Source organism: Cebus imitator, unplaced genomic scaffold (genome assembly GCF_001604975.1).
Source record: "Cebus imitator isolate Cc_AM_T3 unplaced genomic scaffold, Cebus_imitator-1.0 Scaffold410, whole genome shotgun sequence".
Classification (NCBI taxonomy): Eukaryota; Metazoa; Chordata; class Mammalia; order Primates; family Cebidae; genus Cebus; species Cebus imitator.
Window position 1 is genome coordinate 1,159,889 of NW_016107725.1, and position 17,132 is coordinate 1,177,020.

Consider the following 17,132-nt stretch of genomic DNA (forward strand, 5'->3'; position numbering starts at 1 on the left):
TTTCTTGATAGGCTGGGGGACTTTCCTCCATTGTGTGTTCTGGGCTAGGCCCCATGGACCCAAGGGGGACAACCGGAGGACATGCAGGTGGCTTCTTCTGCATATTTCCCCCCCTCCCCTTTGTGTTACAATTGTGTCACTATTGAAGCTTGCTCTCCCCTACAATGTGCCCTGGTCCAGGCCTTGGAATAGGGAAACAGCCATGATAAGCTCCGAGAAGCTAAACAGCATACGAGGGTGCGAGTTCCCATGAGTCACCTCCTCTGAAGCAGCCAAAAACCCAGCCAACTTCAGGTTCCGCCTTTGGAGAAAGGAGAAGTTGACCTCAGTAGTTCTCCCGGAAGTCACAAACCTTGTCTTGTAGCTTGGGTTCCTCTGGGCACTCATCAGCCAGGGTGGCTTCAGGGTTCTTCCCTCTTATTCCCCATCAAGACTTACCTGGTTAGGGTGTCAGCCATTGCTTCTGTTCCCTGGTCAGAGGAGAGCCAAGCCCCAGCTGTTTGGATCATTCCTGCTAAACCCCAGAAATCCTGGAGCAGAGACCAATCATTCATTCCTATTGAGTCCTGTCAAAGTTTAGGTTCATAAGCAAAATACATGATGACTGTTTTAAGCCACTAATTCTGAGGAACTTAGTTACCAAAGCCATGGATAACTGGAACATATGTGTATAAATGTAGCAATTTATGTAAGTACAATGAATATTCATGAGGTTGTAGTTCACATAGATGTATGTGATTAAGAAGTCCAAAGCACCTGACAAATGGAAGTAATTGTTAGTTACTAGGATGCTTCATATTGTTATTTTCATAAAAAACACTAGGAGTTTCCTCAGTCCTAGCCAGGACTTTTCACTTCTTCAGTAAAAGCTTCTAGATGAAGCCAGCACAGAGAGAACCTTGGTTGGGCCGTCAGTGCTTGTCGAGTGTGAACAGATTTGGCCAATCATCTTCCATCATCACCCTCTTTCCCAGCCGGCTTTTCTGCCTACGATAGATCAGTGTCACATGTGCATTTTCCAGAACCTCCCAGTTGTAAGGCTGCAAACCTGGCTCCAGGGCCTGAGCAAGGGTTCCATGGAGGGTCTCTGCATTTGGGGCCAGGGCAGTGACCTGCTTTAATTATTCCCTTATGCAGTTCCTTTGACTGCCTGTAATATGGCATAGGTCCTCCTAGACTGAAAGTCCTTTGAAGGCAAGAATTTTTATCTTCAACGCCTAACACAGTCCCCGGTACATAGTAGCAGTTTAGTGTATGTTTATGGATAACTGGATACACATACAGTTTCCAGACACTGCACCTTCTGGTTGACTTGTTCAGAATGGATTTGGGGTGGACTCCTAATTTCATACAAAATTCCACGTGTTAGCAGAGCAGCTCAGAGGATGGGGAACCATCAGCTGGTCTTCATGGGTCTGCATGCTAGACCCTGGTGAATGCAGACTTAGATTGTGGTGGCACTGAGGAAAGATAGCCCCCATGTCTTCACACTTGGTCCACGGTCAGCTACTTGGCTCTGACCCACTTTCCTCTATGACACCCCATGCTAGTCCTTTTGCATTTCATATAAAAGAAAGAATTTTCTTTTTTTGGAAAGAACTGTGTCTTCTCTCTCCTCTCTATCCTTGAAAAGTGATAATTTGGAAACTCCCCAAAAGTAACTAAAACAGGCCACAGTATGTAAGAATCTTTATTTTTTATTATTTTTATTTATGTATTTTTTTTGAGATGGAGTTTTGTTCTTGTTGCACAGGCTGGAATGTAGTCGCATGATCTCGGCTCACTGAAACCTCCGCCTCCTGGGTTCAAGCAATTCTGCCTCAGCTTCCTGAGTAGCTGGGATTATAGGTGCCTACCACCACGTCCGGCTAATTTTTGTAGTGAGATGCAGTTTCACCATGTTGGCCAGGCTGGTCTCAAACTCCTTACTGCCCACAATATGTAAGAATTTTTTTTTTTTTCAGATGGAGTCTTGCACTGTCGCCCAGGCTGGAGTGCAATGGTGCGATCTCAGCTTGTTGCAATCTCTGCCTCCTGGGTTCAAGCAATTCTCCTGCCTCAGCCTCCTGAGTAGCTGGGGCTACAGGCACACACCACCACACCCAGCTAATTTTTTTGTATTTTTAGTAGAGACAGGGTTTCACCATGTTGGCCTGGATGATTTCGATCTCCTGACCTTGTGATCTGCCCGCATCGGCCTCCCAAAGTGCTGGGGTTACAGGCGTGAGCCACTGCACCAGGTCAATATGTAAGAATTTTTAAAGCAAATCCTTTTTGTGTATGGAAGGCTAGAAATATAAAGCCCTAGCCAGGTACGGTGGCTCACGCCTGTAATTCCAGCACTTTGGGAGGCCGAGGAGGGTGGATCACTTGAGGTCAGAAGTTCAAGGCCAGCCTGGCCAACATGGTGAAACCCTGTCTCTACTAAAACTACAAAAATTAGCCATGTGTGGTCTTGGGTGCCTGTAATCTCAGCTACTTGGGAGGCTGAGGCAGGAGAATAACTTGAACCCGGGAGGCAGAGATTACAGTAAGTGGAGATCCCGTCATTGCACTCCAGCCTGGGTGACAAAAGCAAAAACAAAAAGCAAAAATAAACACACAAAAAAGCATCCTGAGATCAGGGTCTATCTTTTTTCTATCTCCACCCATTGCCCAAGCCAGGACCCAGTGAAGGCAGGTAGTTGATCTTTGTTGAATATCTGTATGCTCCTTTGTTTTGTATAACAAATGCCTAAATAATTGCCTAATTTTTGTATCTTCTTTTTTAAGTAGAGATGAGGTTTTACACCATGTTGGCCAGGCTGGTCTCGATCTCCTGACTTCAAGTGATCTGCCTGCCTCGGCCTCTCCGTGTTGGGATTACAGGCATGAGCCACTGCATCCAGCCAAGAATGCTTAATTGTAATTTTAAAACCACATGCTTCTATTATTACTGCTATTTATTATTATTATTTTTTGTGACAGGGTCTCACTCTGTCACCCAGACTAGAGTGCATTGGCATGATCTTGGCCCACCACAGCTTCCACCTCCTGGGTTCAAGCGATTCTCCTGCCTCAGCCTCCTGAGTAGCTGGGATTATAGGTGCACGCCACTACTGCCTGGCTAATTTTTGTATTTTTATTAGAGACAGGGTTTCACCATGCTGGCCAAGCTGGTCTTGAATTCCTGACCTCAAATGATCCACCCGCCTCAGCTTCTCAAAGTGCTGGGATTACAGGTATGAGCCACTGTGCCCGGCCACTTCTATTATTTTTAGAGAAATGTTCAGCACCAAGGAGATGTAATGGGGGAGAGAAAACTCAATCTTCCCATCCTTTCCGTGGTTCTTATGATGCTCAAAGATGATTTAAGGAGGGAAGGCAGCCTGCTCTTGGCTTCGTGCTCCTGTGAGCCAACAGGCACAGTTTAGGAGGCAAGGGAGAACTTTCCCAGGAGAAATCCCAGAGGAGAAGTAGCTTGACCATATATCTGTATGCTCCTTTGTTCTCTGCAGTTCTATACCTCTCAGTCCGCATACTCCAAAACTATGCCACAAAAGGGTTAGCTGTCTTAACAGATTTACTGGGGTAAATTCCTGTGAGGGAAAAGAGGAAGGGAGGCAGAAGAGACTACAGAGCTGTCAGAACACAGTGCAGGACTGACCTCTGCAGAGGAGGGAAGAAGGAATATGGGGTAGGAAGTCTCCCATGACAGTGGAGTCGAAGGAAGTTTCAGCAAAGTCCATGGGGAGTCACTGAACCAAAGTTACCTGTCAAAGGAAGTTGACTTGCAGGAACTGGTCTTAAGGTTCCTGTTTTGCTTAGTCATTGGCTGGGAACAGCCTGTAGGATGTGTGGCCTCAGTGCAAAAATGTGGCAGATTCAAGGCATCTTGGCTGGGGCCCTTGGTCAATTCAACTCCCGCAGGAGGTCTGAAAGGTGCATTTTCACGGCTGCCACCCTATTAATGAGCATTCTAAGCAGGTCTCTCCTTTACTACTTAATCCTGTGGTGATAGTTCAGAAATACAAGTTATATATGAATCCTTTTTCCTGTTTGCAGGTGGTCATAGACAAGATACAAAGAATCAAAGTCACTCCATGTGTGGATAGAAAAAAAAGTAAATTCAATTTCTCCATGGACCATGAATTGCCTCCTTTTTCTTCCACCCACTGTAAACCTTTTCTGAGAATTGCAGCCGTAGCTAAATAAAATGAGATTTGCATTTCACTTACAAAGTTACATCCTTGGTAGGTAAAGAATTTGGGAGGCCAAATTCTTCATTAGTCCACGAAAGAACAACGGGAACTAGCTTTGATTAGGCACCTACATTTTACCAGGCATGGTGATACAGGCTTTACGTAGATCATCTCTTTGAACTTCACCTCAACCCTCTGAGGTCAACATGTGTTGCCTCATTTTACAAATTAAGCACACACCAGGGCACGTACTGAGTAAAGAAAGAGGGATCTGGCTGGGACTGAGTCTAGGTCCTCTGACTGTAGGTCCGGTGCTCTTTCTGGTCCTGCAATTTCTAATCCACACATTGGATAGTTTACCTCGGTTAAAAGTATCAATTAAGTCAGGCTTAAAGCAGGATTTTTTTTTTCTTTTCTCTCTCTCTCTCTCTCTCTCCCTCCCTCCCTCTCCCTCTCCTCTCTCTCTCTCCCTCTCCACTCTCTCTCCCTCTCTTTTTTTTTTTTTTTTGACAGGGTTTTTCACTCTTGTTGCCCAAGCTGGAGGGTAATGGCGTGATCTCGGCTCACTGCAACCTCCACCTCCGGGTTCAAGGATTCTTCTGTCTCAGTCTCCCGAATAGCTGGGACTACATGATGCCTGGCTAATTTTGTACTTTTAGTAGAGACTGGGTTTCACCATGTTGGTCAGGCTGGACTCGACTCCTGGCCTCAGGTGATCCTCCCGCCTCGGCCTCCCAAAGTGCTGGGATTACAGGTGTGAGCCAGTGCGCCCAGCCAGGATTTTGTTTTCCATCAGAAATTCTAGAGTAGGTGAAAGGTGAAGACCAAAGAAAGTATTTTCTTCTTCCCTCTTCAGTATCATCCTTACTCAATTACAAATGATCAAGGGTGGTACTGTCAGAGCCACCTCAAGATGCCCTGTTCTCCATCACCCAGGCTGTTCTGTAGTCTCCATCCCATAATATCCTTACTCCGGTTTACCCCCTGGACGGCATTTAAGACTTCTTGAATTTGAAATTCACAAAACCATTTCAGTGGCATTTAGTGCCTTCGCAGCGTTCTGCACTACCACCTTGATCTAGCTGAAAACATTTTCATCATGCAAAAGAAAACCTGCTACCCATTGAGCAGTTATGTCTCCCTCATCCTCAGCCCCTGGCAACCACCATCTTGCTTTCTGTCTCTAGGGGCTTAACTATTCTGGATATTTCATAGAAATAGAATCACATAATATATGACCTTTTCTGTTTGGCTTCTATTAGCCTAATGTTTCTGAGGTTCATTCCTGTTGAAGCATGTTATCAGTGCTTCATTCCTTTTTTTGGATGCATAGTCTTCCATAATTTACTTATCCATTTGTCTGTTGATCAACATTTAAGTGTGTCCACCTCTTGGCTATTGTGAATAGTGCTGTCATGTACATTCCTATGTAAGTATTTGAGTATCTATTTTCACTTCTTTTGGGGGTATATACCTATGAATGGAATTGCTGGGTCTTTTGATAATTCTGTATTTAACTTTTTGAGAAGTTGCCAACCTTTTCATAGAGGTTGCCCCATTTCACATTCCCACCTGCAACGTACAAGGATTCTAATTTCTCCACACCCTGCACTTAAGACTTGTAAAGCTGAATTAATCACAGGATGAGGAAGTGGCCTCTCCGAAACATTTTCCTCTTTCACATTTTAAACTTTCTCTTTCACGCACGACATTAAACAGCCTACGCATGAAAGTGACTAGGAGGAAGGATACTATAAGGTGATGCAAACAGAAATTCCACCATCCTCCACGTGTCATCATGTGTCATAACTCAGCCAAGCTCAGTGAGCATTCTCGTCAAATTGCCTCAACAGCTTCAAGGTGAGCCAGCTCAAGACTTTGCTCTCCACCAGGCAGAAGATGACAGACAGTGAATTTGGATATATTCACAATCTAACTCAGGACTATCTGTGGTACGTCCTGCAGATACCACAATCTGGAACGGGTCCAAGCAAAACGTCCAGAGTGCTACAAAAGGTTGCATTCTCAGTCCAAAAAGCCATGCTTGGACAATGTTAATATTGTGTCCATAGATAATGCCAGAACGATATTCAGTCAAGTGATGGAAACGGAATTTGAAGATGGCATTATTAACTGGGGAAGAATTGTAACCATATTTGCATTTGAAGGTATTCTCATCAAGAAACTTCTACAAGAGCGAATTGCCCCGGATGTGGATACTTATAAGGAGATTTCGTATTTTGTTGCTGAGTACATAATGAATAACACAGGAGAATGGATAAGACAAAACGGAGGCTGGGTATGTGTGATGGAAAATTCTTCATTGTTCTTTACTGTGAAATAGAAATCGAGAATGTCCTTGCTAATTAAAACAACAACAAAACATTTACCCAAGAATACTATTTTCCTTGGGTGGTTTGAGTTCATTTTTAAAATAAAATTCTAGCTTCTGGCTTATTTCCAATGAATCCTTGAACTTGAATTTTATAGTTGGAAAGCACTTGTGTTTCCAGTTTTTATTTTTAACAGTATAAATTACAGTAGTGAGGCTTGGGCACTAATAAATCTCCTCTCTCATGCAGCTTCAGAATCAGCAGTGCTCACATGTAATCTAGTACTTAGCTTTGCTAAGGTTGTCCTGACGGTACAGACAGTGAGGACATTTCTACAATCAGTACAGAAAGAGTTGCTATTAGATGCTGTTATTTTTAGGTATTTATGAGGTTGCAAAAGGCAGGTGTACATTTTTTAAAGTTCTTGCTTACAAATTGATGTTTTTCAGTTTACTAATACATAACAAATTGATATTGATAATATATAACAAATTGTTACTAACAAATTCTGGGCTGTTGAGGTTTGTTGATTAAAACATAATGTACTGTACCACCAGCAAGAACCTTTATCTAAGAATTTTCAAATAAAAACTCACTTTATTAACAGTGCCTCAAAAAGCCAAGGCTGTGTAGGGGCCTTTGTTGAAACATGTTGGTAAAAAGCCTGACACATCTGGATGTATATGCTTTCCTTTATATCCCAATATAATTAATGATTATTTTTTAAAGCCCTTAAATCTCCATGGATCCTCTCTCAAACCCCTAATTCCTGGCCTTCACCTCTCCCAAGAGGTAACCACTGTTATCAATTATTTTGCATGCAAAACATGCCTACTGAATATACCCATAGAAAATAATCAATACTTCTTTGTAAAAAAACTTTTGTAAAAAAAGTTTTATGTAAAATGTACGTGTGCTTATGTTTTACATAACATATATGTTATACCATATAACACATAAAACATATAACATATATACTTTTTTACATATACACATAAATTTTTTACATATAATATACATTTTGCATACATATTTTTACATGTGTATATGTAAAAATAGTATATGGCACTAATTCTGCAACTTTTTTTTTTACTCAGAGCTATTTAAAATAGTATTATTAAGAGTGCTGTGTATATTCTTTGTATGTAAATACTGTAGAGTATTTGGCCATTTCCAGTTGATAGCTGTTGAGGTTATTTCGAGTTTGCTATCACACACGATGCTTTATTGGCTATCATTTTACATATATGTTCCCTTGTGCATGTGTGTATTTTTCTAGGGTGGATGTTGGGTTATAAATTCTGGGTTATGGTGTATATACATTTTTTAATTAACTAGGTCCTTGCCCTCCAGAGTGTGTCTACCAAGTCTAGCAAGTGACACTCCCCTCAGCAGGTTGTTAGAGTTATCTAACAGTACCCCCACCCCAGCTGACTAACATTAGGTTGTTGCAATTTGTCATAATTTCCTTCATTTGTTGGGCTAAAAGAATAGAGTTTATCTTGTTTTAATTCTCATTTTCTTTTTTGAGATGGAGTCTCACATTGTCACCCAGGCTGTAATGCAGTGGCGCGATCTTGGCTCACTGCAATCTCTGCCTCCTGGGTTCAAGCAATTCTCCTGCCTCAACCTCCCAAGTAGCTGGGATTGCAGGTGTGTGCTGCCACACCTGGCTAATTTTTTGTATTTTTAGTAGAGACGGGAGTTTCACCATGTTGGCCAGGATGGTCTTGATCTCCAGACCTCATGATCTGCCTGCCTCAGCCTCCCAAAGTGCCAGGATTACAGGCGTGAGCCACCATGCTCCGCCTAATTCTCATTTTCTTGATTTCTAGTAAGGTGAAATGTTTTTCCATTTTGAGCATCTTTTCGTATATTAATGGATCATTCGTAAGTATTACGCAGGGAATTGCCTGTTTACATCCTTTGCCCATTTTCCTATTGTCTTTTTCTTATTGATTTGTAGGAATTCTTTGAATATTATGGATACAAATTATTATTATTTAAATTATTTGAGGCAGAGTTTCACTCTTGTTTCCCAGGCTGGAGTGCAATGGCGTGATCTCAGCTCACTGCAACCTCTGCTTCCTGGGTTCAAGCGATTCTCCTGCCTCAGCCTCCCAAGTAGCTGGGATTACAGGCATGTGCCACTACACCCAGATAATTTTGTATTTTTAGTAGAAACGTGATTTCACCATGTTGGTCAGGCTGGTCTCGAACTCCTGACCTCGTGTGATCCTCCCCTCAGCCTCCCAACGTGCTGGGATTATAGGTGTGAGCCAAATTATTTTTATATATGTGGCAGATATCTTCAATTTTGCTGATTATCCTTTAAAGCTAGCGATGCCTTTGGTCATTACAAACGTTTACAACTTTGTCGTAATCAAATTTATTGATCTTTTACTTGATGCCTTTTTTATTTTGTTCAAGGTCTTCCTGCATGATAGACCTTACCGCAGCTACTCCCCTTTCTCAATCATCTTGTTCCTGGAACTTAGTTCTTTCTAACTCAGCGTGACTGAGGCTGGGCGAAGCATGTGAACTGTTTTGTCATGTTTCCTTCTGATTGGCTGTGGGAGGCTATACTGAAGGACTGGTGGAAATTTCAGCTGCACTATGTACATTTCAGGTGAAGACAAATGTTCTCTAGCACAGAAGACCACATATGAGCTTGTAGAGAAATACTCTACTAGTTTGCAGGCTCTATGTGGGCTTGGACTGTATTCCCAAAGCCTAGCATAGAACTTGGAACACGCAGACGGTGAATGCATGTTACTTAAAAATTTAACTTCGTCACAATAAAATTTGTGAGCTCCTGGAACTCATTGTTAGTATGGAATTGTCTCTGAGAATTTCTCGCAGTGCCCTCATTTTTGGAGGGTGATACAGACGTAAACAGGTGTAGATACAATACACACATTGCCCACACACGCACACACTCAGCCTTTCTAATGTTTCCAAGTTTTTTTTTTTTTTTTTTAAACACCTGAACAGTTCAGGTTGTAGAAATGAAACAAACACTCTAAGATGTCATTTCAGCTCAGATGAGACATTGGTTCTGTTCATGACAGGCAGAGCTTTTTTGAGTCAGTGCAAACTGGCATGGGAAAGCTGTTACCTTCTTTTCATAGTGATGTTGACAAATCTGCTCAAATGAATGAATTTACTCTTGAATGATTCATTTCAGGGGAAATGGCACAGTCTCATGCTTATGCTAGTAGAGTCAGTGGCCCAGAAGAAGAGGTAAGAGTAGAGGAGGCACTCTCAACTTTATTAAGATGAGAATACCAGTTTCTCACTTTCTACCTGCCTGAAAAAACTCTCAAGAAATCACTGATCATAAAACACACAGTCTATAATTTAATTAAAGTTTAAAAATGCCCAGAGACTTTATGAAAACTTTGAATTAAGAATGCAGTATGTGCCAGGCATGGTGGCTCACCCCTGTAATCCCAATGCTTTGGGAGGCCAAGGTGGGCAGATCACCTGAGGTCAAGAGTTTGAGACCAGCCTGGCTAAGATGGTGAAACCCCATCTCTACTAAATATACAAAATTAGCAGGGCATAGTGACAGGTGCCTAGAATCCCAGCTACTTGGGAGGCTGAGGCAGGAGAATCACTTGAACCTGGGAGGCAGAGGTTGCAGTGAGCCATTGCACTCCAGCCTGGGTGACAGAATGACTGTCTCAAAACAACAACAACAACAACAACAGAATGTGAGCACAGCATAGATGTTCAGAGCACCAACTCAGAATCAGATCAACCTGGCTTCATTTTTGGACTTGAATGCTTACTACCTGTGTGAATTGCACAAGTTGCTTAACTTCCCTAAGCCTTGTTTCCTCATCTGTAAAAACAGGAAAATATTGCAACCTATGTCCTGGGACTGGTATAAGGATTAAATCAGTTAATATATGCAAAGCACTTGGAACAATTCCTGAAAATGAGTACTCAATACAAGTTTAGGATTGTTGCTGTCGGTAGTAGCATTACCTAGCTTCCATTGAGTGAATCTGACTACATTTAGTCTCCATAAATTGTATGATCAAATATAGTTAGATATTAATTATCATGTAAAACAGATCCCCTAATGGGAAGAAACAAGACTGGTTTATCAGTAATGGGACTCCTAATCTCTTTCCCTGTTCTCTTTCTCCGTTTTATCAGCCTGTCTTGCCTGCCTTTCTGCCTGTCTGCCTGTTTTCCTGCCTTCTTTTGTTTGTGGCGTCTCATCTTTCTTTTTCTTTTCTTCCACATTTACCATGATTTCCTCCTGTCCCCTCTACTAATTTGAAGGGCTGAGAAAGGATGGGCTCTCACAAGATCTGATAGGGAAGCTAGTGCCATTTGGCTACCTTCTGCATTCATGAGGAAAGGATGGCTCTTAAAAACCATTAGGGCCGCACGTGGTGGCTCACGCCTGTAATCCTAGCACTTTGGGGGGCCGAGGTGGGTAGATCACCTGAGGTCAGGAGTTCAAGACCAGCCTGGCCATCATGGTGAAACCCCACCTTAAAAACAAACAAACAAACAAAAAAACATTAGAATGGTCTTGAGGTGAAACTCCTGTCTTCCCTTGAGATCACCCTTCCTTTTGAACCAGGTGGCTCTTTCTTCCTCTTCAGTGAGGCATTCTCCTCTGTATATGCTGGGGGAATAGAAAGAATGCTTGGCTCTCAGCTCCACCTGGGAGAAATCATGTCTACTAAATGCATCACTGTATACCTCATACATAGGACCTATCGCATAGAAGGTGACAACAAATATTTGCTGATGAAATGATTCAATGAAGCAACACTGGAACTGGAGATTTGAACTCTGGTTTTCTTACTCACTAGAGGTATAACCTTGGGTAAGTTACTGAGGTACATTGAGACTCAGATTCCTTATATAATGTATATAATAATATGATAGGATGTACGATAACTTATTATATCTATAATATTTAATGAAAACAGTATTACCTACCTTTAAAGGAAATCTAAATGATTATAAAACACGTTTTGTAATAAAGTGCTTTGCAAACTGTCAAATACTATTCAACCATGAGGGTTATGTGGGAAATTACAGGAAGTTTAAATATGTAATTCTTAGCTCTTCTGAAAGTAGATGTACAGTCAGAGTTGGTGCTTTCCAAGTAACCACAATTTTAAACCTTGGGTCATACAGTTAGGCCAAGAGGGTTTTTTTTTTTTCTTTGTTATCCTGTTACTCTAAATAATAGCCTGGTCAATTTGAGGCCAAATAAATGGGTACACAGAGACATGGAGATGATTAAGCATTCACTTTTTCAAAGGCATTTCTGAAAGGTATAAAGATCTAGCAGTGAGGTAACACCATCTTAAGGATTCATATATGTCCTTTGATTAAGTAAATTCGGGGGCCAAATTCTTCTATTTCTTTTGAATTTTTACTTGAGATTTTAAAATCATTTAGTGAAAAATAAATGACCCTCAAGTCAGGCAAAAATGCATGATGCTGACACAGGACTGAGAGAAAGCACCTCTCCTGAGGCCCCGTCAAGCTCTCCAAGGGCCAGTTCTCTACCCTGGGAGTCAGCCTGGACTCCTGCCTCTCACAGCCCACATCCGCCCATCAGACATCTTCCCGGCTGCCCCTTTGAAATGCTGTAATCCCCTGGGCATCTAGGCCACCTTCTCTCTCACGTGACTCTGTGGGTAGCCTCCTGGTGGACTTCATGGTTCCATCCTTTATCTGCTATAATTTCTTCTACACATAGCAGCCACAGCGATATTTTTAAAACTTCAATTAGATCATGTCTTGGCCTAATCATAACTCTAAGCTGCCCCTTCACCCTGGGAACAAAAGCACGAAATTCTGACTGTGGTACTCAAAGCCCTACATAATCTAGCCTCTAACTGCCTCTCGAATCTCATTTTCTATGAACTCTTCCATGTTCTCATAGCTCTAGCCTCCTTGGATAAGCTGAGCACATCCCACCCTCAAGGCCTCTGCACTTGCTGTTCCCTCTGCCTGGAATAATTTTCCACCGGAAGTCGGCCTGACTTCCCCCTTCTTTTTGCTTAGCTCTCCATTCCAAGGTTGCCTCCTCAGAGAAGTCTTCCTTGATCACCCCATCTGAGAAAGTACCACTGCTGCTCTCTGTCTCCCTACCCAACTTTATTGCCTTCCTAATAGTTTTCATGACTGGACATTGTACATATATTTACTTATCTGTTTACTGTCTGTGTCTGCATGAGAATATCGGCTTAGTGAGGGCAGGGATCCTATATGCTTTGTTCACCGCTGTGTTTCCAGTGCTGTAAATGCTGCCTGGCATGTGACCAATGCTCAATGAATATTTCCTGAATAAATAAATAGTCTTTAGAGAAGTGGGAGTAACATCATAGTATCTGCCGGTATCTTTTTGTTTTTGTTTTTTGAAACAGGGTTTTATTCTGTCACCCAGGCTGGAGTGCAATGGCACGATCTTGGCTCACTGCACCCTCAACCTACAGGGCTCAAGCAATTCTCCTACCTCAGCCTCCCAAAGTGCTAGGATTACAGGCTTGAGCCACCGCACCTGGCTGCCTGTATCTTTAAAAATTCTGAGGTTCTAAGAGGATGGAGGCAGCAAACCACACTGCCATGTATGTACCTATGCAACAATCCAGCATGTTCTTCACATGTACCCCAGAACTTAAAATGCAATAAAATATATATTTTAAAAAAAATTCTGAGGTTCTGATTTTCTTTGCATTAGTTATACAGCATATCATTTTATGCTTCAGGCTTCCTTGAAACCAAGGTAGGTGAATTTAACAAACTATCACTATTCTTAGAAATAATAAGGCCTGAACAATGCTTATTTACTACTACATTACTGATAGGATATTGAATCCTTATTTGTATATTTATTTTTATATAATGGTTTTAAGATACAAATAGCATCATTAAAGAAAATATATTTGAAAATAACATTTTTGAAAGGAAGAAAAATTACTCCCATCACCCTAACATATCCACATGCAGACATTATATGAAATTATAATTAGGGTATACAGAAGAGTTTTTTCGTGTGTCATTATATTATAAATATTTTCAACACTGTCTCACATATTTCATGTTAGCATTAGACATTTTTAATCTCTACAGAATATTGCATTAATTTGTTATACCATAATTTACTTAACCAATTCCCAATTGTTAGACAATTCTTTTTTTTTTTTTTTTGAGTTTTCCCCTTTTAGATATAATGCTTCAATACTGAAGCATTGGTGTTTCTCTGGTGCCCCCTACCCTCCAATATTTTAGAAGACTGCCTCATGATAAATTTCTAATAGTGGAATGACTGGTTTATAAGATATGTGTGTAATTACAATACTCTAGCATATTGGAAAACATATTTTCTTTCCAAAAGTATTATATCAATGGAACAATGTCACAACAAACTTATCAACATGGGTGGTACTATTAATAATTTTGAGGGTTTGATAGGCATAAAATAACAAAGCCAATATAATAGGTCTAAAAAACAGTAAGGCTGTGTTCAAAGTACATTTCTTTAACTGCTCTTACTGTTTTTCCACATACTTGTTAATGATTTATATTTCTCTCTTTAGTGGTCTTTCCCTTTTAAACTTAACTATTAAGAGCCTGAGGATTTTCTCTTATCTTTGAATGAATTCTTTCATGGTATATGTAAATATTTTCCTAGTCCATTGTTCTTCTTAATTTTAATTTTTCATAGTTAAAAAAAATTTTAATCTTCATCTGGCTGAAGTCATCAATGTTTTTCTTTGTTCACTGTCCTTTCTTTAGATAATGATGTGCATGATGACAGGTTAACTGTTCATAGACAGTGATTGTTGTCATAATAATAAAAATCATTTCAGAGGGCCTCATTATACTCACAAAACATGGGCTTTATGAAAATTCTAGGAAGGACTGTAATGAAGTGGACACCTTCTGAGAGTGTATGGGAAATCTATGGGCATGTGCTGGCAGGAGGGAAAGAGGAAGAAGAGAGGGGGCAGTTTCCTTCTTTGTCAGGGCATGACAGCATGTCTCAGAGCACAATCCACATTTAACATGTAGGCAGAAAATGGCTTTCTTAGGCAATCTGTCAAGTGGAAAGTCCCGCTGGCTGGTGGTATACATCTGCTCTGCCAGTGATGCTCATAAATGATTCCAAGGCACTGCAGAGCTCTTGAGTCTCTCCCAACTACGGAGGAGTTGTGCTTGGTTTATGTTTCAGTATTCATCACACCAGGCTCTGAGCTACTTGCAGGCATTTGTAGCCCCAGATTCTGGAACCTGTAAGATGTAGATGTAAATGTTTGCCAGATGACCATTTGAAAAAAATTTTTAAACAATTTTCTAATTCCTTTGGCACTTGCCTGGAAATGTATGGAGTGGAAAGAAGTAGGGTGTTTGCATTCTAATCCCGGTCCAGGCACAAGGAGGTGGCTAATCTTAGATAACTTATTATTTTTTTCTGGGCCTCAATTTCCTCATTTGTTAAAATAAGGGAGGGCTTCAGGCTAGATGATCTCAGAGATGCTTTTCAGTGAGGATTCTATGAATATAGATTGTAAATTAACTAAATAAAATTTCCAGTTAATTGGATTATCCTATATTTTTAAAACTATGTCTGATCACAAAGAGAGTAGATTTTAAAAGAAACTGTAGCAGGAGTGGCCGAGAGAAATAGAGCTCTCAAACACTGAATGGGGAAGGGAGGGGTCTATTATGGCTGGGAGCCAGGCAATGAGTTGTCTAACAAAGGAAGGTTCTGCTTTTATATAGGCTTACACTCTAGATATTACACGTGGAAGAATCTTAGGTTTATAGTCTTAGAAATCACAAGTGAAAGGGTTTTGGATTTACAGCTTTAGAAATCACATATGAAAGGGTTTCTGGGTTTACAGCTTTAGAAATCACATGTGAAAAGGCTCTGGTCTCCACATGGAGGAGTGGGGTGGGGGTTTGATTTTGTTTTAAGTAAAAACAGTGTCTTCTGTAGAGTTTCCCCAATACCAAGCGTGTTATTTACAGGAAGGTCATTCAGGAGGTGCCAGTTGGCCTGCTTGTTCTTCTATTGAAATGCATTGTGGAAGTCAAGAGGGAGGTGATCCCAGATGCCTGGGTCTCTTTCCTCAAAACCATCAACCTTTTCAGAGGCACTGATTTAATCTGGATTTACTGTGAGTTCTCCTGATTTTCAATACAATGCAGCTTACAATATAAAGTAATTTATATTACAAATATAAGTGCATTTAAATCAATGCTGGACGATTGAACAAGGAAAAAAAAAAGGCATTCTATCCTCTAGAGCTGTGCTTCTTGTCCACTATGGTAGTGAAATGTGGCTAGTCTGAATTAAGATGTGCTGTAAGTACTAAATACTCATTGGATTTCAGAAGGTTGCGAAAAAAGAGTATCTCATTAATGATTTTATACTGAGTGCATATTAAAATAACACTAAATGTATCTTAAAAGTTTTACCTATTTTTTTACTTTTTAAGATATGGCTACGAAAATTTTAAAATTACAGATGTAGATCACACTGTTTCTGTTACATATTGTTGCTTCAGAGAGGTAGAAGGGGTAGAAGATTAACTGTTTGCATTATTTAAATAATTTTTGCTTTTTATTCCAACATAATCTCCATTGATTTTTAAAACATTAAATTTTTTCTCTCCTAGGAAAATGGCTTTGTAAAGAAGTTTGAACCTAAATCTGGCTGGATGACTTTTCTAGAAGTCACAGGAAAGATCTGTGAAATGCTATCTCTCTTGAAGCAATACTATTGACCAGAAAGGACACTCCATATTGTGAAACCAGCTTCATTTTCCTGACTGTTATGAAAATGATTGTCAACACGTACTTCTACTTTTAAAGTAGAAGTTTAACAGCTTTGATGATATAACTTGACCTCCCCAAGTTACAGAAATTTTGTCCCTATGTATTGAATAAATTGTATCTTTCTCTATATGCCATTTTGTCTTAATTTCTCGGGTCTGCCTGGACAGTCAGGCAAAGGGTAAAGCTCAACACAGGAGACAGGCACAAATTACAGGATGACAACCAGGAAGGAGTGTCTTTTCTGCCCCATGGCCGACACTTTAGGTGTGCTCATTACTCAGAAGTCCTTCTCTGTGTCCCTAAGCTAGACTGCACGGGAAGCAGACACAGGCTAGAGGCAGACTCAGGTCGCTTCCCTCTTCCCTCCTTCCTTCCTGCTTTCTCATGCCTTCTGCAGGTCCCAGCGGCCCTGGCTGCTTACAGTTTCCACTGATGCCTCCTTCCCAGCCTTCTCTCTCTGGCTTACCATTTGGGGTTCATGGATATGGGATATTCTGAACAAAGAAAATGAGCTAAATGACTCAATGTGGAGCTACTGTTTAAAAATACGAACAGATTAGAAAATTATGTAGTTTGTTAGACCTTGTTTTCTAGTTTTTAGGTCAGCAAATCTGATTGCAATAGGAGACATCTATACCTTGTTCTAGATCTTTCTGTCCTTCCCTTCCTCTTACAAAACAATCCCCCTGTGGCTTGTGTAACCCTTTCCTGGAAGCTGTTGATAGATCCCATAAAGAAGCCAGAGCTTGGGCCATGTACCTTCTCACTGGGCACTTAATTAATAATTTAC

At 40.8% G+C, this 17,132-nt stretch overlaps 1 protein-coding gene across 1 annotated transcript; it reads left to right on the plus strand.

The window, feature by feature from the left end:
• Positions 1-5,894: 5,894 nt before the first annotated feature.
• On the plus strand, positions 5,895-16,471 carry BCL2A1 (BCL2 related protein A1). The gene is given in 3 exon segments (XM_017509206.2): positions 5,895-6,214; positions 6,216-6,480; positions 16,183-16,471. Coding segments are annotated over 3 exon segments (507 nt in total). The 5' UTR covers positions 5,895-6,080; the 3' UTR covers positions 16,291-16,471.
• The last annotated feature ends 661 nt before the right edge of the window (positions 16,472-17,132 follow it).